Raw genomic sequence first — 25,643 nt, forward strand, 5'->3', positions numbered from 1 at the left:
GAAAAAGCGAGGTGCCTGTGTGGTTTCTAGATGAAATAATAAAATGAAATTTATTAATCTTTAGGAAAGATCAGCTACAGCAATTTCAATAAATTAGGTGTATCCCATTGCAAAAATATCCTTCTGTGCTACTAACTTAAACAGTAATACTTTGCTATGGAGTATGTTATTTATTCAACAACTTCTATAAATCACAAGGGTCATAATTGCTATCATTTACTGAGAACTCATGCTAGGCACAATTCTAAATACTTTCCACATACTATCCCATTTAACCTCAAAATAAGGCTTCAAGTGGGGAATGTTCTTTCCTATTTTATGCCTACAGAAACAAAGGATCAGGTCACACTGAAAGTTGCAGAGCTACGACTGTAACTCTGAGTCATAGCACCTACTTGCAATTATTTATTTGAAATATAGAATGTGACTGTCCAGCAAAGAATTTTGAAGGTCAGTAATGAATACAGGTGCTTCCCAACTCTCTTCTTTACACATCGGCTTCCTTGCCAACGAATGTATTTCTCTATCAAATAAGACGAAGTGGCGGTCAGGGTATTCCACGACGCTTAAGTTTTATTTTTGCATTCACCTCTGTGTTGCTTCAGAATGTGAGATTCTAACCAGTGAATTTTGGTAAAAGACCAAACTGATTTAAGGGCCTCAGTACGACGATTTGGTATCTGTTTCTGTTCGGAATCATGGGTGAGATGAAATTGATGCCCGTCAGCAGATCCGCCATTGTGAGAAGATCTATCTTTTCGGAAACTGAGATATACAGACTCTTAATGTGGACAGTGATACAGAAAGCTAATCTGTTTCCAGAGGCTAATTATAAACAGGTGGTGGTTGGAGCCAAACCTCCAGGAATCACAAACCCATTCTGTTTGAGCTTGTTAATGCTTCTATTCAACTCCAGGAAAATGTGTGCATTCCACAGTGTTATGGGGAGTTTCAGGTTGGCTGATAAAAAACAGGTGATTTCCTCCAAAAAACTGACTCAAAGATAAAATAAAAGAACATAATTTGCTTCCTGTGTTAAAGGCCTGTCGTAGTTATAGGTGGATCCCTCTGGAGCAATGATGGAAATATCATCGTTTAGTGACATAAAGGGAGAAAAGTGTGGTGATATCCATGCCTGCCCAGGCTGAACCCAGGCGCTGAGGCTCCTTTCTTCTTCCTTAATGGAAAGTGCAAAGGAATTTTTAACTTTGATCTGGGTGTTTGGCTGCTTCAGTGGAGGGCTCTTCAATTTCACATTTCATCTCAGCAACTAATGTCCACATCTTGTCAAATGGCCACCAAGACTGTCCCGCAGGGCTACCCCTGGACAAAGCCATGATTTCTGTACAAACTTGTGATACGAGGGTTTGGTGAACACGAGGCGACCAAACGAGCTGTCCCCACGTTAATATTAGAAGGGGCCGTCGCTCCCCTTAAAGAACATCTCGTTTTCTCTTCCCCAGAGGTCCTAGTGCTAAAGTTTTTTCCACCAAGCTCCTGGTTTCAATTCAAACTATCCTATCATTGTTTTTATGCCTTTAAAAACTGGTGGAACTCATTCTGAGAGTGAGACCCCGGAAGACGGAAACAGAGGCCTGTGTTTTCTTTTTGATTGTTTCCTTGATGACAATTTCATTGCCACTGTCTTTCATATGGCTGACAAAACAAAAAACAAAAAAAAAAACCACACTGTAGAAATCACAGAATGCAGAAGTTCACTTGCACATGTTTTATTAATTAGATAAAAAGTACTTTGGGTAATGTTATGATTGCAGGATTGATTGAGATAAAATCAGTAAGTTCAGATCCTATACTTGGCAAGATATGGACCCTGCTGTTCACATGCCATTTCATTAAAAATCTATTTTAAAATTTAAAATAAATTCTCATCATCTTTGATTTCAAGGTTGTGACATTCGTTCATCTGTTTATATTGCACAGGACAAAATAACTTTTCACTCTGAATCCGTATAGTCTCAACTTTGAGTCTCCCTCAAAATACAAGAACATTAAGGTCCTCACCACAATAAAATAAGACCTTACTCTGCAGGCTATCTGCCACTGGATTACCACAAATTCAGGGATCAACTGAATAGGTTGGATCACTTTAAAATGTCACTGACCTAACGCCCAAAAAGTGCATCTTTTGGTGAGTGATGTCATTCTGAAGTAAGAAAACATCTTAAAAATGAACATTTCAGACCTCAATTTGCTCAAATAAATATTATTCCTTTCCAAGTAGCTATCCTGGAAAACAAAGCCCCAGGAATTCTACTGCTTAAAACATTTTGAGAATTGTCTTTAATCCATTCAAGTGCTAATAAAAAAACTGGCATCATTGTTTTTAGTCATATTTTCTTTTTTGACTCTAAATAGCATAAACTTTTTTTTTTTTTTGGTTGGGCAGGGGTGGGGGGAGAGGCATTGTTTCCCAAAGTTAAACATCAAAGGGCAAAGATTTGTTGACATCAGAGATATTAAAAAGAACAAGCTAATAGGCTTTTAGGACAATTCCAGGAAGGGAATTCCGAAAATATGGCTTAAGCCATGTCAGCAGAATTTGGAATGCTGTAAGGTTTCTCAAGGTGAGTGTGGTCGGGGGAGGGGGAGAACCATTCACCTTTCTTTTGTCCTGCCTCTTGTGGCCTAGTCTTGGCCCTGTCAGTGGCTGGCTTATGACCTTGGGCAAGCTGCTTTCCTCTCCTCATCTGTAAAATGATGCAAAGGACCACATGCCCTCCCACAAAGGGTCTTCCCAGCTCTCACATTCCAGGATAATGATACACAGTTCTCCAGACTTGGGTTAAAAGTCACTTTAGGCTACACCTTTAATGCATTAAGTCATATCAATGAATTGAGAATGTTTCTTCCATGGTGTCTTTTCTTCTCATGTTCTCCTATATTAACATTTAGAGCCATTTGGGGGCAAGAACAAAGTTTTTACTCAATTGAATTTGGGGTTTTGTAGACATTAAAAAATTTTTATTGCAGATCAGAGACTTTATCTAACTTGTGTGTGTGTGTGTGTGTTAGGGGGAGATGGGGAGATTGAAAGAGAATGTGCAAAGAACAGCATAATTTTGTTTTGGGTTGTTTTGTAAGCCACCCTTTTTTTCTTTTTATAGGGTTTTGATATTCTCAAACCAGATTCCTATGTCATAGGAATTTGTTATGTTTTTTTCTTTTTTCAGTCTACCAATATCCCTGATTCTCCTGATGACATTAATCTCATGTCATGATAGAACTGATCTCATCAACTATATTTTTTAAAAGCTTGGCCCTTCCCTTTCCTGATGGTATCTCAGGAGTTACTACCTTCAAGGTAAAATGATGGCTAAAAAATACTTCCTGTGAAATCCTGCCAATTGCAGGTATGTGCAGAACATGTCTAGTTCTATTTAGGGTCCCCCCTCCATTTCTTTCTTTTTTTAGTATCCTTGGCCTTACAGCCTGGTCTTTTTCATAAGAAATGTCAGCAAAGTCTTTGAATTAATGAACTGTGAAGTGCTCAAAAAAAAATACCATTTCAAAAAGTATCCTGCGTGGATATAACACTAATGGGAGGTGATCCTTGAGTTAAAACCAAATATCCCACTCTAACTAAAAAGAATTAAGATAACGACTGGCTGGGGCACAATCTCTTTGAACAAAGAGCCAGAGAGGAAGGAGAAGTGATGGGGAGTGGGGGAGGTCAGAACCAGGGTAGCAATCTGGGGAAATGTGTTTATGTTAGAGTCTCTTTAGCTCTGTTGAACAAATAATGGAATTATACAACCCCCTCCCCCGCATAAAAGATACCAGGTGGAAGGAAGCAAAGACAAGGGAGCAGGGGAGGTATGTTTACAAGGTTGATCAAATAAACCTAAATGTAAGGTCCTTGGCTACACCTAATATAGGTTTTGTTTTCTTTTAATTTTGCTATTTAAAAAAATGCAGTGTAACTCCTTCAATCTTTTTGCAATTCTGCATGGTTGAACATTTGAAATGAGTTTGTGTATCACCCCCAGGCGCTGATTCAGACTTGATTGGGGCAAAGCATACTGCATGTGCTTATTTTTATCCACGTCATTTGGGACGTTATGTCGCCAAAGGAACCAAAAATGTGCTGCTCTATTGCCAAATTGTCACCTATCCTTTGATCAGAAAGGGCGGTGATCCTCATCAACAAGTTGCGCGACCTTAGTGTAACAGCAATGTCAGGTCAACTTGAGAAAGTGAAGAGAGAGCCCTAAACACAAACAAAAAGAAACAACCAACAATCCTTATAATTATCTTCATCTGCTGCTTTTCCCTCTTTTGGCAAAGAAACACTCCATCCATTTGCAGAAATCGCCTGCGGAAACGTTACATCAAAACTAATCACAACGATTAAAATCAGCTTTTCTGTGCAAGAGGAGGGTAAAAAGGAAGTTGGAGGCTGGAATAAGACTGTTTTTCCACCAAAAAAAAAAAATCTGGAAAAAAATTTCCTATATGTATATTTATCTATACGTCTATGTAGAGCTTTATTTTTGAAGGAGATCAATTGTCTGCCCTGTGATCAGTTAATTTGATTTAAGTTTTATTTTGGAGATTGATTTAGACTGGAGGTAGAGGCATGAGCTAATTGTATCCTGATCCTTGCCTTGAGGGGTTTCAAAGCCCTGGAGCAACTCTTCTCTGTATTTTGTTCTGTCTACCTTAGCCAAGCTATTGCATTTCTCTCTGGTGTGGCGAGCCGAGCAGATCGCTGGGAGAGAAATCGGAAAAGGGGGGAGAGGAAAAGGAAAAGGGGACTTGGAGAGAGACTTTGTGCTTCAATGTTTCAGGTAAGATCTGACGGTTTGGGTTTGTTATTATTTGCTAAGGAGGGTATGGCTGGGACTTTGGGCGCAACTCGCTTTTACGCATGTGCCAGGCATGGGGCGAGAGCGCGGCACACTCGCACACACACAGCCCGCCGCGGCGGCTCGGGAGCCGCTCGGACCGGCGGCGGGGCAGCGGCAGCCGCCTCCTCCGGGGCTGCTCCCGCTGCTCCTCGGCGTTCCTCCCGGAGAGGGAGCGGGCGCGAGCGGGGCGGAGCAGGCGGCAGGAGCGGCGCGGCCACCGGGGCCGCGGCGGCCCGCGTGCCAGGGCCGGGCTTCCGGATTTGGGGGCCCGGTTCCGGCTCTCGGAGCGGAGTGGTCGCGGCTCTCGGAGCCTGTGCCAGCGCCGCCCGTCCGCCCGCCACTCGCGCGCCAGCCTCCCCGGCGGCAGCCGCTCTCCCCCCCGCGCTCCCTCCCCCGCCCTCCTCGCCCGAACCGCGCGCGTCCCTTTCTTCCCCTGCGCCGAGCTCCGCTCCCGCAAACCGGCCCCGCCGAGAGCCTCCGAGCGCCGCGGGCCCCCACCCGCCGCCGCCGGCCGGAGCGCCCCCAGCCGAGCGCTGGGCCCTTCGGGGTACGCGGGGGCGGCGGCGCCCGCGGCTCCGCTCCTGCCAGGGGGCACCGCCGGCGCCTCCCCGCATCAGCCTCGGCGGCGCCCCCGGACACCCCGTGAAAGACGCCATTGTGGCTGCCGAGTGGATTGGGTCCCGTGGCGGTTTTTTCTTCCCCCGGTACCCGGGCGGGACCGCGCCGCTCCCCTTTGTGAGCCGCGCCGGGTGCCCAGCGCTGTCCGCCGTCCGTCTCCGGCCGGGCTGATCCGGATTCGCCGCCTCCGCCCACCCGGGTGCCTTTAAAGCCCCCTCCCACCACCCCCTCCCTTTTCCAGCCCCCCCGCTTTGGGTTCAAACGTTTCATTTATTTTTTAAAAAGCTCTCATTCCTCTTCCTCCCCACCTCCTCCCTTGATAAAGGGCATGGCACGTGCTCCGGATTAGAACTCTCCTTGGGAGGCGGGGACCGGGGAGGGGGCGCCGGGGTGGAGGAAGAATGTGAGCGCTGCAGGTAATGGCTGTGGCTTTGCAGCGCTCGCCTCTGCTCCGCGGGGCCTACAGCGCAGAGTCCGGAGCCCGCATCGTTCCCTCCCCTTCTGGCGGCCGAGGTTCCCTTAAAGGGACAGAGTTTCCTGGCCGCCTCCCCTCTCCGCCGTCTGAACCGGCGCTTGGGGCACGGAGGTGGGCGGGAGGGATGCAGTTTGGCTCCTTTCTGACCTCTTCCCCACCCACCCCCCGCCAGCCCACCCGCCCCGCCGCCCTTCTTTACTGAAATTGTGAAGTGTGCTTCCTCGCCCGCCCCCCAGAGGGACTTAACTGGAAAATAGAGTTCGCGCCTCCTGGAAAGTGAACCGGGTGGGGGGCGCGTTCTGGTGAATTTGCGTGAAAAGTGAGGTCGAGCCCCCAAAACATCCAGGAAGAGGAGACGGGAGCCGTGGTGCAGGAATCCCTTACCTGGACGCGTGCTCCGCGCCGCCGCCCCGAGTACCGCAACTTGCTAGCTAGCGCGGGTCGATGGTATCTGCCTTTGTGCTTTCGAACACTTGCACTTCCGTGGAAATGATTTTCTGGTATCAAAATGTTTTCACCGTGACTGTGCTTCGGGGGCCGGCTGGGCGGGAGCCAACTAAGTGAGCAAAGTTGGATGTCGGCTTTGTGCGTGGAGAAAGGCAAGCAGGAACTGTCCAGTATCCCTATGCCATTGACTTCCTCGCTCAGAGGTGCACCGCAGTGGGCAGAAGTAATTTGGTACAAACGCTGCATTACCTCTAAGATCATAGAATGCGCTGCTTTCAAGCAAATCCTTGACGTGTATGTGTGTGTGTGTGTGTGTGTGTGTGTGTGTGTGTCCGTGGTGGAACTGGGAGAGACATAACAGTTTAACATACTCATTCTTTAAGAAACGTTTGCCTTCTGTTTTCAATCAACTAAGCTGGCAGCTAGAGATACAAGTTTATTTGAGAATACCCTCTGGGTCCAAGCATGCTTGGATTGTTTAGCAAATTAAAAATGAGCAAAATGCTTTTACCTTCTCAGCAGTAGACTCCTTAAGAGACCTCCTGTTTTGTGTGTATGTGTGTGTTTTTTAGAGAAACATTTTCTATGTGTATCTCAAATGCGTTTTTGATGGGGAAAAGGAGAAAATAAAAGAGTTTTAAAGGCTGAGGCTGATGCCATCGAATGATTCATTAAATCTGATTTTACATCAAGGCATTTACCTGCATATATGGGAATCTGTGGAAACTAATCCCTAATCTACTTGGTGAATTTGAAATAGTGGTGGATCCATTTGTCTCCCGGATAATGGGCAACGTGCCGATCTATTCCTTGTGTTTATGTTTGTGTGGCAGTTGGAGTACCATGAGGGGCTGGTGTTCAGAAGACTGCACACTGACTACAACAGTTAGGCTCAGGAGTCCTGCTGCTGCTTGAATGGAAAGAATTGTTAGCAATTGTTCTCATGACAGTAGGTTTCGTGTTTAGTAATTAGGTTGCAAAGGTGATTGTTGAATTTTAAAACTTTGCATCCCAGAGAAAACTTCATTGGTTTATGTTTATAAAAAGAAAATCACTCATTAGGCAAAAATATCATACATTTGCTGGGAAGGAAGTTTGAAATGAATCGAGCGTGAATTATAGTTGGCAAAAAATCTCCCACCACAGTATTCAAAATGACTGCAGTGATTTTGCTGTGTTAATTTTGCCTGAAGCCCAATATAAAGTTCTCTGACACACACTAGAGGTCTCTCTTCTAGCTGTAAGATATTCATGTTTGTAATTCTTTGCCAGGGCATGCATCGTAGGGTGGGAAATGATAGCTTGGTTCAGACTTATTTAAGTAATAGTGATTTACTGGCCATTTACATTACTCTGATGTGAGGTATTTATTTTGGAGAATATTCAGTAATTATTGTACAAATTATACCACCTAAGTACTAGGAAAGTTACTGTAATGAGACTTCTACTACATGATGATGAAAACAGATTATTCAATTTGTTGAATAGCATTATGGACCTTTTGGCATACAATTATTTATCCAGAGCAATTTGGTTTTAAATGTAAAAGTAATTAGCAAAAGATGTATTATATTGGAGAACTTTCTGAGAATTAAACTTTCATTTACCTCTAGGTTTAGGAGTAAGTTGCTTGCACAAATGCTATTTTGTCTTGACATTTCTAAAATCAGAATATTGTTTTCTAATGCTGAAATGTGTTGTTTTCTGCTAAGATATTTTCATTTACATTGCTTTGAGTCATTCAAAGGATGTTTGTTTGTGAACCATCAGTTCACCAAGGCTTTTATTGTTTTGTTTGTTTGGGGTTTTTTTTGCGTGGGTTTTTTTTTTTTTTTTTGGTCACACCACGTGACTTGTGGGATCTTAGTTCCCCAACCAGGGATAGAACCCTGGCCCTCGGCAATGAAAGCACAGAGCCCTAACCACTGGACCGCCAAGGAATTACCCTCACCAAGGCTTTTATTTAGTTGGATCTTAAACTGCATTTCTGAACCTTCTTTGGGACTGCAGTTTATAATTTCCCAAGCAAGTGAAGCTTTTATTTTCTTTATCTTTAGGATGAACCATCTTGGGGGGAAAAATGAAATGTTTGGATGCAAGCATGTATGCTTATTTTAATAACTCATGCAGAAGTGAGGAAACGTTTTTAAAAATTAACGCAGAAGTGTGAAACAATTCAGTTTTCTTTGGCACTGTAATAGTGTTCTGGTTTGTCATTCATAAAAACGTACTAGATGTAAATCACAGTTATGCTTGTTGATGACTTTGGTTTGAGATAATCGTGCAGAGAATGAAACAGAGAGATTATCCTTTAAGAATAACAAGCCAGTATTCATCAAGTTCATTCATTCAACAAATATTTATTTGTGCCTTCTGTATGCAAGGCACTGTGCTAGATGCCAGAGAGATACGATGGTGAGGAAAAGTATGTAGAGTCCCCAGTCTCCTGGAATTTGTGATTCAGCTAGAGAGACAGACGTTAATCAAACAGTTGAACAACAGACAGAGAATAGTGCTTCGAAGGAAAAGAAACTAACCAAAGAGGGGCAAAATTGCCAAGACTGGGGTCAGGGTTCTGAAGGAAGTGTTACAGACTGAGATCTGAGTAAGTGATGAAGAAGCAGGGCAGGAGAAGCAGAGAGAGAACAGGAAGTAAGTTCCAGGCAGAGGGAAGAGGGAATGGCATTTGCCAAGCAGGGAGAGGCATGACAAAGGGAGAGGAACTCAAGGATTAACTAGCTTGAGCTGAGAGAAGGAAGAGGAAGTGATGAGAGAGCAGGTTGCAGGGAGAGACCTCTAGTCTTAACTCTAAGAGCAGAGTGAAGGGACTTGGCCAGTATTGGCAGGAGGGCAACAGTAACATAATCAGACTTGTGTTTTGCAAGGATAATTCTGATGTCATCGTGGGCAGTGAATAGAGGAGCCCAGGGTGGATGAAGTATAGCCCTTGGAACGCTATTACAGTTGTCCAGGCAAGAGAACGAACAGCTGGGGTTAGGGCAGTGGCAGGGGAAACAGAAGGATGGGAGATCTATTTACAAAGTGAAATTGACAGAATGTAGTAAAGGATTGGTGATGCCTAAACAAGGAGAGAGAGAGAGAGATGTCAAGTGGACACCTAGGTTTCTGACACGTTAATAACTGAATGGCCACTGGGATTCTGCAGACTGCATAGATTTTGTGTTTTTCACTTTATTTCTGGTAGCCAGAATGAGGAGTAATGACAAGCCTCATTCACATCCTGTGTAACTGAATTCAATGGGAATTTGTTCACCAGTCGTGTATGGGGCACCTAGTGTGTCAGGCACTGATCTCCCTGCTCTTGTCCTGTTGTCCAAGACGCCTTTTCATTTATGAACTGCACCGCAAAGTTTCATTTCTCCAGTTCCAGCTAAGTTGGAATTCATCATTTGAATAGGCCAGTGTTTAACCTTCTGAAACAAAAATCAGGTCTGTGCCTTATAGTGCAAATTAATTGTGCTTAAAAATATTATAAACATAAATTAAATGACTATAAAAATGAACTGCTCAGTCATGCTTTCTAAAAGCCCATTTACATACAAATAACTGGCACAATTATTCTGAATTACTCATTGGAAAAAAAAAACTTTTAAGGACCGTAACACAGTAAAGTTTGTTTGGTCCGACTTGAGTCTACTCAGCTCTGCTTTCTCCCAGTTAGTTCGATTTTAGTATGTTTGTCCTTCCCATGTCTCTAACTTTTTGTACGGATGCTTGGCTAATCTTGTCTCAATGCAACATTTTCTTACTTTTCTTAAGTGGACATTGTTTTTGGTATTTCTAATATCTTGTCCATTCTTTCCATTTGTTCTTATTTTTCTAAAACTTTTCCCCTCACATCTGGCTTCACAGACATGTATAACAATAGGGAAATAGTGTTTTGGTGATTACTCAACACCAAAAGAGCACTAGTTGATGAATAATTGATTAATTTTATTTGTGGTTTTTTTTTTTTTTGGCTGTGTTGGGTCTTTGTTGCTGCGCACGGGTTTTCTCTAGTTACAGCAAGCGGAGGCTACTCTTCGTTGCAGTGCGTGGGCTTCTCATTGCGGTGCCTTCTCTTTTTGGGGAGCACGGGCTCTAGGGGTGCGGGCTTCAGTAGTTGTGGCACGTGGGCCCTAGAGCACAGGCTCAGCAGTTGTGGCGCACAGGCCCAGCTGCTCTGCGGTATGTGGGATCTTCCTGGACCAGGGCTCGAACCCGTGTCCCCTGCATTGGCAGGCATATTCTTAACCACTGCGCCACCAGGGAAACCCTGATTATTTTTAAAGTAATCTAAAATGAGGCATTCAGTTTTTCTTTCAACATCAAAACTTATTAGAAAGAGGATTTTGGGGAAAAAAATCTTCCATGAATGCTTTATAATTGCTTTTCCCCTTTCTGGTTCTACTCCTTCTAGGAAATTTCCAAGAAATTTGGGTTTTAGTTATTTCCAGGAAACAATTTGAATATCACTCTCTGTATTGGCGTTTGAGATACAATTGCAATTCCATAAGATACTTTTCTTGGTGGTTCTCCTATGGGTGGCCCTGAGGGCAGGCTCTGGTTGGAAAAACATCTTCATTTTAGCCAAGTCACCTGGGGATCTATTTCTTCTGTATATATGGGAATGATTAATATCTCTCCAACCTGCCTTATAGGATTTTTGAGAGGAAAAATAAGAGTACATATGGCAAACTGATGTGCAAATAAGTAGCATCAAGCAACCCTAAAGGGAAGTTTTTCTGAAGGCCCTCCCCCCCCCCCGCCAAATTCTGGCCCCTTGCTACAAGTAACAGAGGCCAGTCTGAACTACCTCACTGAACCCCCAAAACAACCCTGTGCGGCAACCCCATCTCACAGGTGAAAGAACTGAGGATTCGAAAGATCACGTGACCTGCTTGAGGTCAAAGTCTAGGCTAGTGGCATAGAGCAGGGATTGTAGCCCAGCAGGCTGACAACAAGCCCCTAATCTGCCATTAGGCACTTTTTTGGCCCTTCACACTTCTGGTTCTTTCTGTCCAGTAGATAGCATCTTAGCACTTTCACAGGTGCTTTCTTCTCTGCCACCAGCTGCTATTCCTCCTCTCCTCTCTTCTTCCCTCCCTCACCCCGACACCCACCCTGGTGTCATCTCCCCACCAGCACCCTCCCTCTAACACTAAGAGTGAGAAAAAATAAAAAGCAGTTTGAGGTTGGTGCTGTCAGACATCTGAATTGCTCCCAAGTTCGTGCTGAGCAAACCCATCACTCTCACATCTGTCATGCTGACCAATATACGGATTTGTTTTTCATCCAATGAGAACTGACAACGATGAAGGTCTTGCTATACCAATGCTGCTATTAAGAAGGAGAGGTATGAACTGAAAAGAAAGTTAACTAGATAGATTTCAAATGCTTGCTAGAGGAAGGGATATTCTTCCTGATAAATCTTCCCAAAGCATCTACTCCTATCATCAGTTAGTTTTGTAGCACTTTCACTTTGCTGGAAATCTGCTTATAGAACAGAAAATGTGTGTGAAACAGAAGATCCATACTGTGTGGAGGGGGGCGGGAGGCTACATTGGTCCATGTTATCCACACTTCTCTCTTCTACCTACTACCACTACCCCATGTTCAAATGCCACTCCCAACTCTTCCTAATTCTATTGTCTTGAATAAACTAATTAAATTTCTCTAAGCTTCAGTTTTCTGAGCTGTAATTGAGATAGTAATAGTCACTATAAATGAGGTAATAATATGAGACAGTTATAAGTGAGATAATAATAGATTCTAGGGTTGTTCTGAGGTTTGAATTAGATTTTATGGGAAGTACATGCCTGGCATATAATAAGCACTCAGAAAATATTCCTATAATATTATTAAGAGCAGGAACTATGTTTATTCATCTTTGCTTCCTCAATTCCTGTTACAGTTCCTGGCACACAGGATAGGTGCTCGATAAATAATTGTTGGGTAACGTGAACACAGAATTTCAGTGAAAGCAAGAATAAAACCAGCTGGTGATTTCAATTCCCTGTAAGTACTTTTTGCCTTTGACAGGAGGGTCCAGGTTCTGCCAGATGCCCTTGCCGAAGAGTTATGGGCTTTTCCTAACCAATTAGGTCAACCATTTGGGAGCAGACCAAATCTGATCTAGAGAAGTATTCATGCTAACTAGGACATTGCTTCAAAGATGTCATTGGTTTACCTTCTGATGACTCACATGAAGGTCCTATGCGCAGTTGTCATGAGCTTTCCAAAATATGCAGACATCTAGAACTGATGCTGTGAAGTGATGAAACCACTAAGTTCTGAACCCACAATGGGAATCAGGGAATTTGTTTATTACGCAGCAAGGAAAACATCGGAACTGGTCTGATACCCATTCCATCCAGCAGATGGCAGCGCTACACATTCACAAGCCAGTTCTCGGAATAGCCTCTGGTCTTTCTCTTAGCTTCTCACTATTGCCCCACCTTCAGTGGAAAAGGAAGTCTGAGCCAACTTTAAAAACCTCCTTCGGCTCCTCCGCAGGAATAACTGGGCAGCTGGAAGAATCTGCACCTCGGAGTTACCCATTTCCCCCTGTGCTGTGAGAAAGCAGATACCGGGGTCTGTTAGAATCCACTCACTCCCACAGATAAGTACAGAGTCTGTTTTGTTTGCTTAAAGCAAATCAGTAGAAGGAATGGAAGTGTTATGTGCAACTGAAGACCCACGTGTAATCCTCTAGGTACGGTAGTGAAATGAGCTTTGGTTTTTGAGTCGCTTAGAACTGTGGATTCACTGTTAGCTGTGTGACCCTAAACCTTGGCTTTATTATCTGTACAAATAAGGATACTGACAACCACCTCAGAGGGTTGTTGTGAGAATTACATATGTAACACCAGTACAATGCTTCTACGTGCCAGGCTGTTTTCCAAGGACTTTACAATGTAGTATCTCATCGAATCCTCATCCATCATTCCAGAGGGCAGTATTCTTGGTATCCCTGTTTTTGAAATGAGGAAATCAAGGCAGGGAGAGATTAAGTATCTTGCCCAAGGTCACATATTGGTGAGTGGGAGAACTATAGGATTTGAATGATGCACTCAGGCCTCAGAGTCTGTGCTCTTAGCTCCCAGGCACTACTGTCTCTTGTCAATAATGATTGTTACCAATAGCCAATAATTATTAAGTGCTTTCCCTGTGCTAGGAACTTCACGTATGTTAATGCCTCTCAGCCACCCTAGAAGGTGGATTCTATTCTATTACTTGCCCCACCTTATCAAATGAAGAAAAAAAGTGCCCCACTCTGTAAGAAACACAGGAAAACAAATTAATGGTGAGACTGTAATATGTTAAAGCACTAAGTGGTGAGTCCTACTGTAATTGTCACAGTGATTTAGAGATAAGAGAAATTAACAATGAAAGTGTATGGGGCTATGTTCCAACTGTATATGATAAGGCACGTGGAAAAATGTTAAATGTCTTATCCTTTAAATTTTCCATCAGGGCCCTTAGGTATTTATAGCCTCGGAATCCTTTTCAGAAATGGTGAGTGGCCAGCAAAGATTGGGGTTGGCCCCACTCCTGTTTAGCACTGCTTTCCTCCGCTGAGAGTCATGGCTCATTATTTTATGAGGTAGGAAGATCCAGGTGCTTTGCTAAATGGCCATCGCCTTCCTCTCATACATGAGGGCCAGCTCTTAGCACAGTTCATTTGCCTGTGAGTTCCAGGAACTCACAATGGTGAAGGAAATTCACCTGCAACATGAACTCACTCAGCTTCTCCCTGATGAGAAACGCCATTCCAAGTCTGGGACGGAAGAGAGGTTTTAGAAACCAGAATATAGTGACTTTGGACTCTACTTTCTGTAAGATGCTCAAATGAAGTTTGGGAGAACAGACAGCTCCTTTAGAATGAGGGCCAAGTTTTTAGAATGAAGGCTTCCTCAGTGGCTGACAGTACTATGTTTCAAAAATCCAAAATATCTGAGAAGTGGACCATTCTAAGGTTGCAAAAGTCAAACTAGCTATATAAGAACTGCAGGATCACCACTCCAGTGGTGATCATTCGTAGAAACAGCCACAGGGTTCACGATCAATGGTGTCACGGGGACCCCACCAGTCATGTATATTGCTGGGCACTGAGCCAGGGCTGAGTAAGTGAAAGATAGGATAGAAGTTCTACAAACTTCCACCTTAAGAAATCAGGGACATTTCTTATCACTTTTTTTCTTCCAAATAAGCCTTTGTGCTCATGCAGATCTTTGCATAATGTTATTCTTTCGTTTCTGATTTGTCTTTATGTCTAAATGCATTAGAAACTAAGAATATTTCTAGCTAAAGCACTCAAAATCTCAGTCATTCGGCTCTGCGTAATTGTTCAAGGGGTCTTCTTTGTTTCTTTTTCTCTCTTAAAGAAAATTGAGTCAAATGCATTTTTAGATTTAGACTTAGATTCAAATTTTTCTTTTGAAAAGATGCACCCAAATTCCTTTTATAGTCATAGTTTGTTTTTTCATTGTACAGTTGAAGCATTCACATATCCGAGTTATTTTTGACAGCCCTTCTGCAAACTTTAAGTGTATGGTAAACCTGTTTCCAAATTATTCTGCTAAGGAGTACGACAGATACACATTTTATCACTTGAAAATTACACCTTTTGATAAATTTCTACGTTAACGCAGTAACCATTTATTATGGAAGTGCACAAAGTGCTTCTGAGCTGATCTATTTCTAAAGCTCTTTGCAAATAATTGCTTTTAAAATCAGTTTTAAATATGAGTTTATATAGCCACACATATAACACAGATACTTTGGCTCAGTTTTGGGGTGATTCAGTAGCTGATGACCCAGTTTCCGTATGATATATCTTCTCTTCTCATTTTTCATTGCTGTCTGCCTTTTGGCCTCGTAATTACTTTTTGGTACCCCTGTCAAAGGATGGAGAAGGGGGAAAAACAAGGAAATAAATTTCAAATTCGTTTCTCTTTCTTTCCCACTCCCTCACACAACTTGACAAAGTATGTTGGTGAGGAGTCAGCTCTTGATTCCTGCTAACGGAGAGACATAACAGAAAGAATAATCCAAAGGAATCGGTGATCCAGAGTCATTTTTATTAATAGTTTGATGTGACTTGTAACTAGGCTAGGATTAAATTTTGCAGTCTTCACGTGCACATTTTCTTCTCCATTTCAACTTCTGCCGTCTTGCTATATTATTTCAGCATTAATGTGGGTGACTGAATGCAACCCTTAATGAGTAGTCTTTCCCAATTATGAACATGAATCAGTCTTTTCCAAAGTATTTTCTAGCTCAGTGGTTCTGGGCTTCAGTTTGCAGCAGAAGCGCCTGGAGAACTTGTTAAAACACAGATTCCTGGCTCCACCCTGAGTTACTGATTAGACAGGTCAGGTGTGAGGCCTGTGTAGGTGCATTTCTAACAGGTTCCCAAAGGCCGCTGCTGCTGCCGTTCTAGGGACCGCAGCTTGAGAATCTCTGTTCTTGGAAACAGTCGACCCTAGAGATACTCCCGGAGGGAAATAAAAAGGCTTCATCAGTCGCGTAAATTTAGGAAACAACGTCCCTTCTCTTGAAGTCTTTTTAAGTATTGTAGAGATTTGTAGAAGGCTTGCAGTACGTGAATCAGTTTTTAACTCGTGTTTTCTAAACTTATTTGACCATAGAGCCCTTCCTTCTCTTGGTACCAATCGACTCAGAATGACTGTTCCTGCAGCACGGTGGTGCCTCCCTGGTGCCTTGATGGCTACACTTCAATACCTCCCACCTTCCACTTCCTGTTGGCAGCCACCTGCCGCCGACACAGCTAGGACAGTTTCATCACTCGGCACCTCTCCAGCTCGGCAGTCTCCCACTCAGCTTTCTCCTTTTGACCAGAGTATCTCATCCTCCTACTGACGCCCACTCAACCTGCTTTTGACGCTCCCCCACTTCCTCTTTTCCCACCTCTCTGATCTTCCCTGTCTTCCTCGTCATCTCTCCCTCCTTATCCAGCCCAGGCTCACTGGCACCCTTACTTTCTCCCTTGTCTTGCCCTCTCTGTCATCTCCACCTTGCCAACACTCAGTCCTGGGAAACCTTTCTTTTGCCACACTTTGGACCCTGGGAGCCCAGGTGACACTGGTAGAATGTCAAATAATTCTTCTCATTGGTGCCATTACACAATCATTCAGCCAGCTGAGGCTTCTTTGGATTTTACTGGGCCAGGCACTACCCTAAGTTTTAGAAATACAGCCACAAGCAAGGCTGAAAAGTCTAAGGTCTCATGGAGTTTACATCCTATCGAGGGTGAGTAAGAACTGAATCAGATACGATTAAGTGCTATGCAGAAAATTAAAACAGGGTGGTCAAGCGAGACTTCCATCAAGAGGTGACACTGGAGCAATCGTGTTATCTCAGTGTGGCTGGCCCTTTGATATTGCATGGCAGTCCCCAGTCCACTTCTTTTTTTTTTTTTTTTAATTTATTATTTTTGGCTGCATTAGGTCTTCGTTGCTGCACGCGGGCTTTCTCTAGCTGCAGCGAGCGGGGGCTCCTCTTCGTTGTGGTGCATGGGCTTCTCATTGCAGTGGCTTCTCTTGTCGTGGAGCACGGGCTCTACGCACGCAGGCTCAGTAGTTGTGACGCACGGGCTTAGTTGCTCTGTGGCACGTGGGATCTTCCCGGACGAGGGCTCGAACCCATGTCCCCTGCATTGGCAGGCGGATTCTTAACCACTGTGCCATCAGGGAAGTCCCCCCAGTTCACTTCTTATCTCATTGCCCCATGGAGGCTCTTCTGGGTCTTTTTACTCTTCTTAAATTACAAAGCCATCCCCGCTTATCAGGAAAACTGGCCTCATGATTTACTGAGAAGTCATCCACTCCCATCCGTGGCTCTATGAGGCATCTCTTCCATCCCCACTGTCCCTTCCTCAGTGTCTGATTCTTCCTCTCTCCACTAGCCCCTTCCCCTTAGCTTTTAACCACTAAACAATCCATCTGTTTGTGTCCCCACAAAATTCCCAGTTTCAAGCCCTAACTCCCAATGTGACTGTATTTGGAGGTTGGGCCATTATGGAAGTAATTAAGGGTAAAGGAAGTTGGAAGGTAGGTCCTGATCTGATAAGATTAGTTTCCTTATAAGAAGAGACACCAGAGAGCTCGCTCTTTCCTCTGGAGCTCAAAGAAGTCATGTGAGCAACAGCTAGAAGGGAGCTGTCTACTATCCAGGAAGACAGCCCTTATCAGAAGCCAAATCAGTCAGCACCTTGACCTTGGGCTTCCAGCCTCTGGAACTGTGGGAAATAAATTTCTGCTGTTTGAGCTACCCTGTCTATATAGTATTTTGTTATAGCAGCCTGAGCTGACTAAGGCGCCATCCTTCATCGTGAAACAGAAAACTCCCTGCTTCATGCTTCTGCCTCCCTCGCCTCCCCTCACCGCCAGCACACAGCCACTTCTGCACACACCCCACCTACCACAATCTGGCTACTCACACCTCCTTCCTTCCTCTCCTCCCTCGCAGGTTGTACTTTTCAGATCACCTTTTATTTTCGTGCGTGCTCCTGTGTCTTTTCAAAATGGAACAGCGTTGCAAAGCCTAGGATGTTCTAGAAGGCTTTATTTTTAACTTCTCTTGGGATCAGAACGTCTGTAGTCTTCCTGTTCTTCATGCCACTTAATTGTCCTTAAACACCAGATTTAATCTCTGCTTGTCCCCCAGACGCAATCATATTTCTCAGCGAAGTTCCCTTTTTTCTTATTTCCTCACCTGAATGTTTTTGCAAACAATTTAAGGAAATAGGGAGTAGTTATTGTTCGATTTTGTATTTTTCTACATCAACACTATTGGTTTTCTGCCACTTTCCAACTGAAATGGTAATAGCCCTAAGTAGGACTGGAAATTTAAAAGTCAAGACTGGGAAGATGGTTTCTTCTTTTTAAGGAAACTTTCCCTGAACTCTGTCTTCTCTTTTAAATTTAATTAGAATTCCATCACGCATTGCTTATTTAGTGGAATATTGTCACAGTCGCATGCCCCAAAGGCACTGGATCTCTGGGGGAAAGTCAAATGTCACTACTTCCTCAAGTCCACCTGTGGCTTCCAGACCCCAGTCACTCTCTCTGAGGGAAAGGTGATAAGAGGTAGAGCTGAGGCAGGATCAGGTTATCTCACTTCACTGCTGCCGTGGATTTCCTCCAAAGCCTCCGTGCTGCTCATGGAAAGTTCCTGGGTCTACTCCCATCACATCCGCAAAGGGAAAGCCAAAAATTCGTATCTAACCTGGCAGTGATTTAAGAGTAACCCCAAGGTTCCACAGGGCATGGAAGAGCAGCAGTCAGGGAAGGGGGGATTAAGTGAAACAATGTCTGTAAAGCACTTTGCATAATGCCTGGCATGTGGTAAGTGCTCAGAAAATGGTAGTTATTATTATCAACACCATTGTCATCCTAAGTATCTCTGTGGCTCACCATACACACATGCACACCTGTAGACACATATATACATGATATGAGTGAGGATCCTCTCTGGCTTTACATGGAACCTATGAGTCTTGAAGGAACTCAAGATGAAGTTGTGAAGCGCTCGGTGGAGATCTGTTACCTGCCACCCATTATAGTTGCCTAGAGGGCTGGTGAAATATGGCTGAGTTCTGTGCCAAAAGAAGGGGCATAGAGCAGACTAGTCCCTTCTTAACCTCATCAGAGTTACTTGGTTACAAAGAGTCAAATGGTTAGGCAAACGTGGCACATGGGAAGGAATGCACCGTAGGTTCTAGGATGAGGGGATGACATAAATTGGGAGTGAGGAAGTTCGAGGTGTGACTGTGATACACAGCAGCGGGGAAGTGGGAAAGGGAAAGTGAACAGAAGTTGTCTCAGCTCCCGGGCTGCCTGTGAGCCTTCAAGTAGCAAAATGCCAAGGCAACAGGGAAGAATCTGCCATGGGAAGAATCCACGGAGTTGGGACTGGGCTGAAAAGGGCAAAGGAGGTTCTGGTGCAGAGAAAGTGTATTTTCAAAAATCCAAGCTATACAATTAAGATAATATTCTCTCTGCTGTGGGCTATGAACACCTAACTAATCAGCACCTTGTTGTCAGGCGCTGTGGGGCTCCAGGGAAGGCAGAGCCTTGGCCCCAGGTGCTTGGAATCTTGGGGGAAACAAGATCTATGATGGGGGGTGCGCTTGTAGGGGGAGCATGTGAACAGAGAGCTGGAGGCTCAGGGGAGCCGGCTGGGAAGGCTCGCTGGAGGAGGCGACAGTGTAAATAGGCCTTAGAGACGCAGAGGCACAGCACGACAGGCTGGGACAGTAAAGTGAACCAGAGATGAGTATGCAAAAATAATTTCGAAGGCTGCTGAGGGCTTAGCCCAAAACTGGGGTTTGGGGAGGAAAGCAGTGGCTCCAGTGGCCTCTTCCTGTTCTCATCCCATCCTGCTCTGTGGTCTCTGAGTGTTGACCACTCTGGAACCTAACCCTCTGACCCTGCTGTCCTCTCTGCCCATGTCCCCAAGATTCCTCTGCAGATGCCTCCTTTTTATTCTGTCCTTTCTTCCGAGGGAACCTCACGTCCCTTGACTTCAGTACGAACGCGCAGTGACTCCCCTCTGTTTTGCCCCCTCTGCCTCTAACTGCCTGGCAAACACACCCATCCAGCAGCCAGCACCCTCTCACGGGGTCTCAAGGGGAGCTCATCACCTTCCTGGTCTCCCAAACGCTTCTCCCTCCCACCCAGGTGCTCAGTAGAGAATCTTCATGATTTTCCTTCACGCCTTCCTTTCCCTCGACTCCCGCCTAGACATACGCAGACACACACGCTCTGAGTCATCAAGGTCTGTTATTTCTACCTCCTAAAGGTCTCCCTGTGCATCCTCGCCCCCGCGCCCACCCTTGCTGCATCACCCCTGTTCGTCATCTTTCACGTGACCTTTGCAGCTCCGTCCAGCTGTCTCCCTGCCACCACACTTTCTGAACCGCTCCCCACCTACGCAGCTCCTTCAGGCTCACACCAAAACTCTTTTTAAAACCCCAATCCAGAAAATTAGGGTGCCAAACTCTATTTTAAAGGAAACTTCACCTCTCTCTGTGCATGTGTGTGTGTCGACTGTGTAATCGCCGAGCAGCTTAGGGGTTCAGAACTCGGGGGCCGGAGCCCCATAGTCTGGTCCAAAGTCCAACTCAGCCACGTACCGACCACGAGACCCAGAGAAGCTTCTTAACGCTTCCTCACCTGTGAATAGCTCTGTCTACAGCAAGGAGTTGTGGTGAGATTACGTGAGGAAAGCTCTCCATGCAAGACTCATCACGCCTGGTGCAGAGTTAGCCCGCGGTCACAGTAGCCACGATGAGAGAGAGAGAAAGAATAAGAAGTAAATACCATAATGTTATCCATGTTTATCTCTGGGCCATTAAATTTTTATTTTCTAATTTTTACTTTTCTGTATTTTTCCAACGTTCTGTGATAACCATGAAATCCTTTTATGACCATTAATCTGATCTTGTCTTTGGAAATTACACGATGTTACACCCTTAAGATTGTTCAGTATCCTCCCACCGTCCACAGTCTACAACCCAAAGCCCCAGGCTGGCCTTGGGAGTCCTGCGCCACCAGCCTAAGCTCCACTCCCACCGCCCCCCATCACCCCAGGCTTCAGCCTCTCCAGCCTTCTTTGTGTCCAAATGCTGTGTCCTGCCATCATCTCCTCTTTTTATTGTGTCCTTTCTTCCCAGGGGCTCTCATCTCCTGTGACTCAGACATACCCAATAGCCCCCCGTTCACCGGGGGAGACACAGTTCAGACCTCAGCTCCCCCGGGGGCATCCGTTTCTAACTCTGGGCTGCCCAGCAGCATCACACCCCGCCCACTGGAGCAAGTGCTCCCCAAGTCTGAGGGCTGGGTCGCAGTCCTGTTGACATCTCCAGATGTCTGCAGGATCCCCAGATGTTTGAAGACGGGTGGAAGGAGGGAATTGTGAGGCTATTCCAGGCGGAGCTCTCCACACAAGACTCGTCAGGAGGGCGTTTTTGAAGATTTTTTGAGTCAAAGGACAAGATGCTAAATGTCCCGTTTTAGAAAGAGAAGAAGGCAAAATAGTTTGCAAAGTGGAAAATGTGGGGAGGCCAGAAAGATGAGATGAGGCTTTGCTCTCAGGTGGACTGGCCCTGCCGCTCCCGGTCCTGGGCTCCTGCCGAGCCCTGCCCCCCTTGGGCCCAGGGACCCCCACCAGCCTTGGGCAGGTACTAATGTCAACCCACCTTACTGACAGGACTTGGTCACATGGCTGACTGCTAAGCAGGAGTGATATGATTCAAACTAGATACATCTGACCCCCAAACGAGGGCTGCTATTTAAGCCTTTCACACCCTAAATGGCCCCCAAAACACCTTCAGAACAGAAACACCAGGGGTGTTAAAGAAAACAGGAAGGTGTGCTCAGCCCTGGAGTATTCTTGCAAGCGTACTTTAAGAAAGTCTTAAGGTTACCCGAAAAACTGAAGTGAGAGATAAATAAAATGTATAAAGAGGAAGAAGAAGATGTTCAAGTGTCTAGGAAATGATGAAGGTTAGGAAGACAGTGAACTTGGACCCCTTCCCATTGAGCTGTGAGAGTGGGAGCTTTGGGGAAGTGAAAGAATCTTCTGTTTTACATAGCAGGCTGCAGAGCTTTTGAACTTTATTACGTGCAGGGATGATACAGGCTGGAAATAGAAACTGGGTGCAAAAGGTTTGGACATATAGATGGATGATTGATTTGAAACTGTTTTTTCAAAACTGACTACACATACGTGGGAGGTATTCCCCCAACTTTTTGAAGTGACACCAGGGAGAGCCAGCCCGTGATCTCAGACTGTCCTCCAGAAGACCACATAAGATAAAAAGAATAATAAGATCTGCAGTGTCCCTTGTACCAGGCACTGTACAAGCATCATCTTATTCAATCCTCACAACAACTGTTTGAGGAAGGAATTATTATCCCCACTCTTCAGATGAGAAAACTGAGGCACAGAGGGTTTATGTAACTTTCACAGGGTCGCACAGCTACGATACTGGCAAAGCTGGGATTCCAGCCCAAGTCAGCAGACGCCAAAGACAATGCTGTTTCCATTACAGACACTGCTTCTAAGGTAGACTCAACACTGGACTCACACAGAGGAGCCTTCCTAATAGTTTTGTGTTCTAGATTCTTCCACCGGCAGAAAACAAGCCTCATCCCACTGAAGCGACAGGGCTCCCTCTCTCTCCTGAAAGAACACGGAGCCTCTTAGTCATGGGCCACTTCCCTGCTGTTTCTAGCTCTTGAAACCGGCAGTGGGGAGGGTGACCACCCTAGATGGACGGACCCCATAATAGAAGACTTAACACACCTCTCTTTCCTGCCCACACGCAGGCACCTCCTCCTCACAGCCAACCTCCGCACCACCCGCAGCAATCTGGAGAGTCCCCGTGCCATTCGAGAAAACATCCTGAGCTGTTCACAATCTCTGCTGTTCACAGGAAGCCCAGGTTAACTCTGTAGAGTTTCTATAGTCCTGTGACGAACCTGGACTGGGGCTCAGATGGCACAGATGGGGGTCCCTAACAGTATCAGTTCAAAGGACGTGCAGTCGGGAAGAGAAAGGAGCAAACGAGCAAAACGTGGAAGATGCAGGGAGATTTCCGAGTACCACGCAGAAAAAAAAAAAAAAATTTAAAACCATTTAAGGGATTTGAAAAGCGGAAGCAGTGTTCCATTTGTTTATTTTTGTGTTTATTTTCATTACTCTCAGAGGGGGATCAAAAAGAGATATTGCTGCGATTTATGTCAGAGAGTGTTCTGCCTATGTTTTCCTGTAAGAGTTTCATAGTATCCAGTCTTACATTTAAGTCTTTAATCCATTTGGAGTTTATTTTTGTGTATGGTGTTAGAGAATGTTCTAATTTCATTCTTTTACATGTAGCTGTCCCGTTTTCCCAGCACCACTTATTGAAGAGGCTGTCTTTTCTCCACTGTATATTCTTGTCTCCTTTGTCATAGATTAGGTGACCGTAGGTGCGTGGGAGTGTTCCAAACGTCAGCACAGTCGCTGGGGCAGGACTCATCCGAGGCGCCCTCGCAGTTGGCGGGTGGGCGAGGGAGGGTGTGGTTTGGAGCACCAGCCCCAGGAGCAGATACACCGGAGTCCACATCCCTGCTGCACCACCACCACCAGCCGGAGAATCGCTGGGGCGTTGCTTAACCTCTGTGAACCTCAGTTTCCTCTTCTTTGTAATGGGGGCGACAACAACTGAGACAGTGAAAAATGGCCCCAGGCAGCTGCTGGCTAGGCTGTGACGGGTGCAGCCCTTAGATGTGTGGAGCCCCAGGCAAATATATTTTGTGGGACCCCGTCTATATAAGCAATTTGAGTGGAATCTAAAAAACAAAGTTAAACTCATAGAAACAGAGAAAAGTGGTTGTGGAGATATGGCGGGCAGGGGATAGGGTGGGGGAAATGGGGAAAGTTTGGTAAAAGGGCACAAACTTTCAGCCATAAGATGAATAAGGTCTGAAGATCTAATGTATAACATGGTGACTCTCGTTGAGAACGCTTATTTGTGTAATGAAATTTGCTGAGAGAGGAGAACTTAAATGTTCTCACAAAAAGAGAGAGAAATATGTGAGGTGATACATGTGTCAATTAAGTAGATGGGGGAATGCTTTTACAATGTCTGCATATATCAAATCATCACGATGTACGTTTTAAATACCTTTCAAGTTCATTTGTCAGTTACACCTCAATAGAGCTGAAAATTTTTAAATTAAAATATGCATTAAAAATAAATAAAACACTACATGTAAAAAAAAAAAAGGTTACTCCAAATCAGCACCATTCTGGCAGCTCAGTTTCACACAGTTCTGCAGAAGGAATGCTGTATCAGCCCATGGGAACGATCTGCTCACTAGGCTGCCCTCATGGGACAGGCGTCCACACACAGGCCACAGATGACCACGTGGGCATGAGTCCTCGAGCATCTCAGGGCATCAGGATGACCCCTGAGCAGGGCAGATTCACAGGGTGAATCTCTGAAGGGGAGAAACATGAGTACCAGGCCAGGCTCAGGGCGCCCCGGGGGTGATGGCACTGCAGCCCTGGCCGGTCTCGGACAGGGACTCAGAAAATCCCAAGGAAGTTACTCCCATGTGAAGGGGGCCCAGCTTGGGCAGGTCTGGACAGCACTGGCTGCAGTGTTCCTAAAGGAACATAAACATCACTCACAGCATAAAAACAATAATCAGACAAGGTCACTCCATGACTATGTTGGAACAAACCAGCAACATGGTCACTTGTGACACAAAACAGAGATAAGGACACTCTGCAGACACAAACAGAATTAATGCCCCCCTCTTCTGACCAACTACTCCTCTGTAATGGCGGTTCTATCCATGTTAACCCTCTGTCTTCCTGGGCCAAAAAGAAAGAAAGAAAAAAATTACAAGGTGCTCAATCATCAAGTTGCTCTTGTACCTGGAGGGCACCCAGGCCAGAACTGGCACCCCAGCCCTTAACCCTCCTGAGATTCCCCCAGTGGAAGACCAGATCCCATAATAAACCCCTCCAACTCCCTCACATGGTCCCTGGGTGTGTGTTCAGCTTGCAGCAAGCTGAATAAATCCTTGTGCAACTAGAGGTATGTTCGTGGTGGTCTTTGGCTGGTGGGTTGTCAGCATAACAGAATCCACCTTACAGGGCTATGGTAAGGATTAAAATGCGCACAATGATGCTGGTGGATAGTGCTCTTTCATTATTTTGGTGCATTTTAGTCTTTCTGACCACTCACCACGTGCCCTGACCGACAGCTCCTTACCACACAAAGCAAGTAAGATCCACGTGCCAGTACCACGGGCATCAGCTGGGAGCTTGTTAGAAATGCAGCCTCTCATGCCCCATCCCAGACTGACCGAGGACGGAGTCTGAATGTAGTTTTGAACAAGTTTGAGAAGCACTGCTCTAGCTTAAGAGGTACCTCCTTGTGCCGCGTATTCAGACAGGGGTGGGTGGAGGGGTGGGAGGGCAGCATGACTGACGATGACACTTACCTCAGGCTTAACATTTAAGGGGGCACCAAAAACATTTACAGCACCTGAAACTAGCACAACATTGTAAGTCAACTATACCTCAATATAAAATAAAAAATTAATTAAGAAATAAAAGGGGCTTCCCTGGTGGTGCAGTGGTTGAGAGTCCGCCTGCCGATGCAGGGGACATGGGTTCGTGCCCTGGTCCGGGAAGATCCCACATGCCGC

General features: G+C 45.2%; 1 protein-coding gene and 1 long non-coding RNA gene across 2 annotated transcripts in view; one reads left to right on the top strand and one right to left on the bottom strand.

Annotated features, from left to right (window-relative positions):
- The window catches only part of LOC114895720, a 29,924-nt gene extending 22,739 nt beyond the window's left edge, over positions 1-7,185 (bottom strand). The window contains exon 1 of the long non-coding RNA XR_003793625.1: positions 6,346-7,185. This is a non-coding gene — a long non-coding RNA (uncharacterized LOC114895720). The remainder of the gene's footprint in view (positions 1-6,345) is intronic.
- Positions 4,662-25,643, top strand: part of KCTD1 (potassium channel tetramerization domain containing 1) — a 182,474-nt gene continuing 161,492 nt past the window's right edge. Inside the window, exon 1 of the mRNA XM_029223264.1 lies at positions 4,662-4,808. Coding sequence (XP_029079097.1) covers positions 4,800-4,808 — 9 coding nt within the window. The 5' untranslated portion in view covers positions 4,662-4,799. The remainder of the gene's footprint in view (positions 4,809-25,643) is intronic.

Source organism: Monodon monoceros, unplaced genomic scaffold, assembly GCF_005190385.1.
Source record: "Monodon monoceros isolate NGI ecotype Baffin Bay Population unplaced genomic scaffold, NGI_Narwhal_1 Super_Scaffold_1, whole genome shotgun sequence".
In the NCBI taxonomy this organism is placed as follows: Eukaryota; Metazoa; Chordata; class Mammalia; order Artiodactyla; family Monodontidae; genus Monodon; species Monodon monoceros.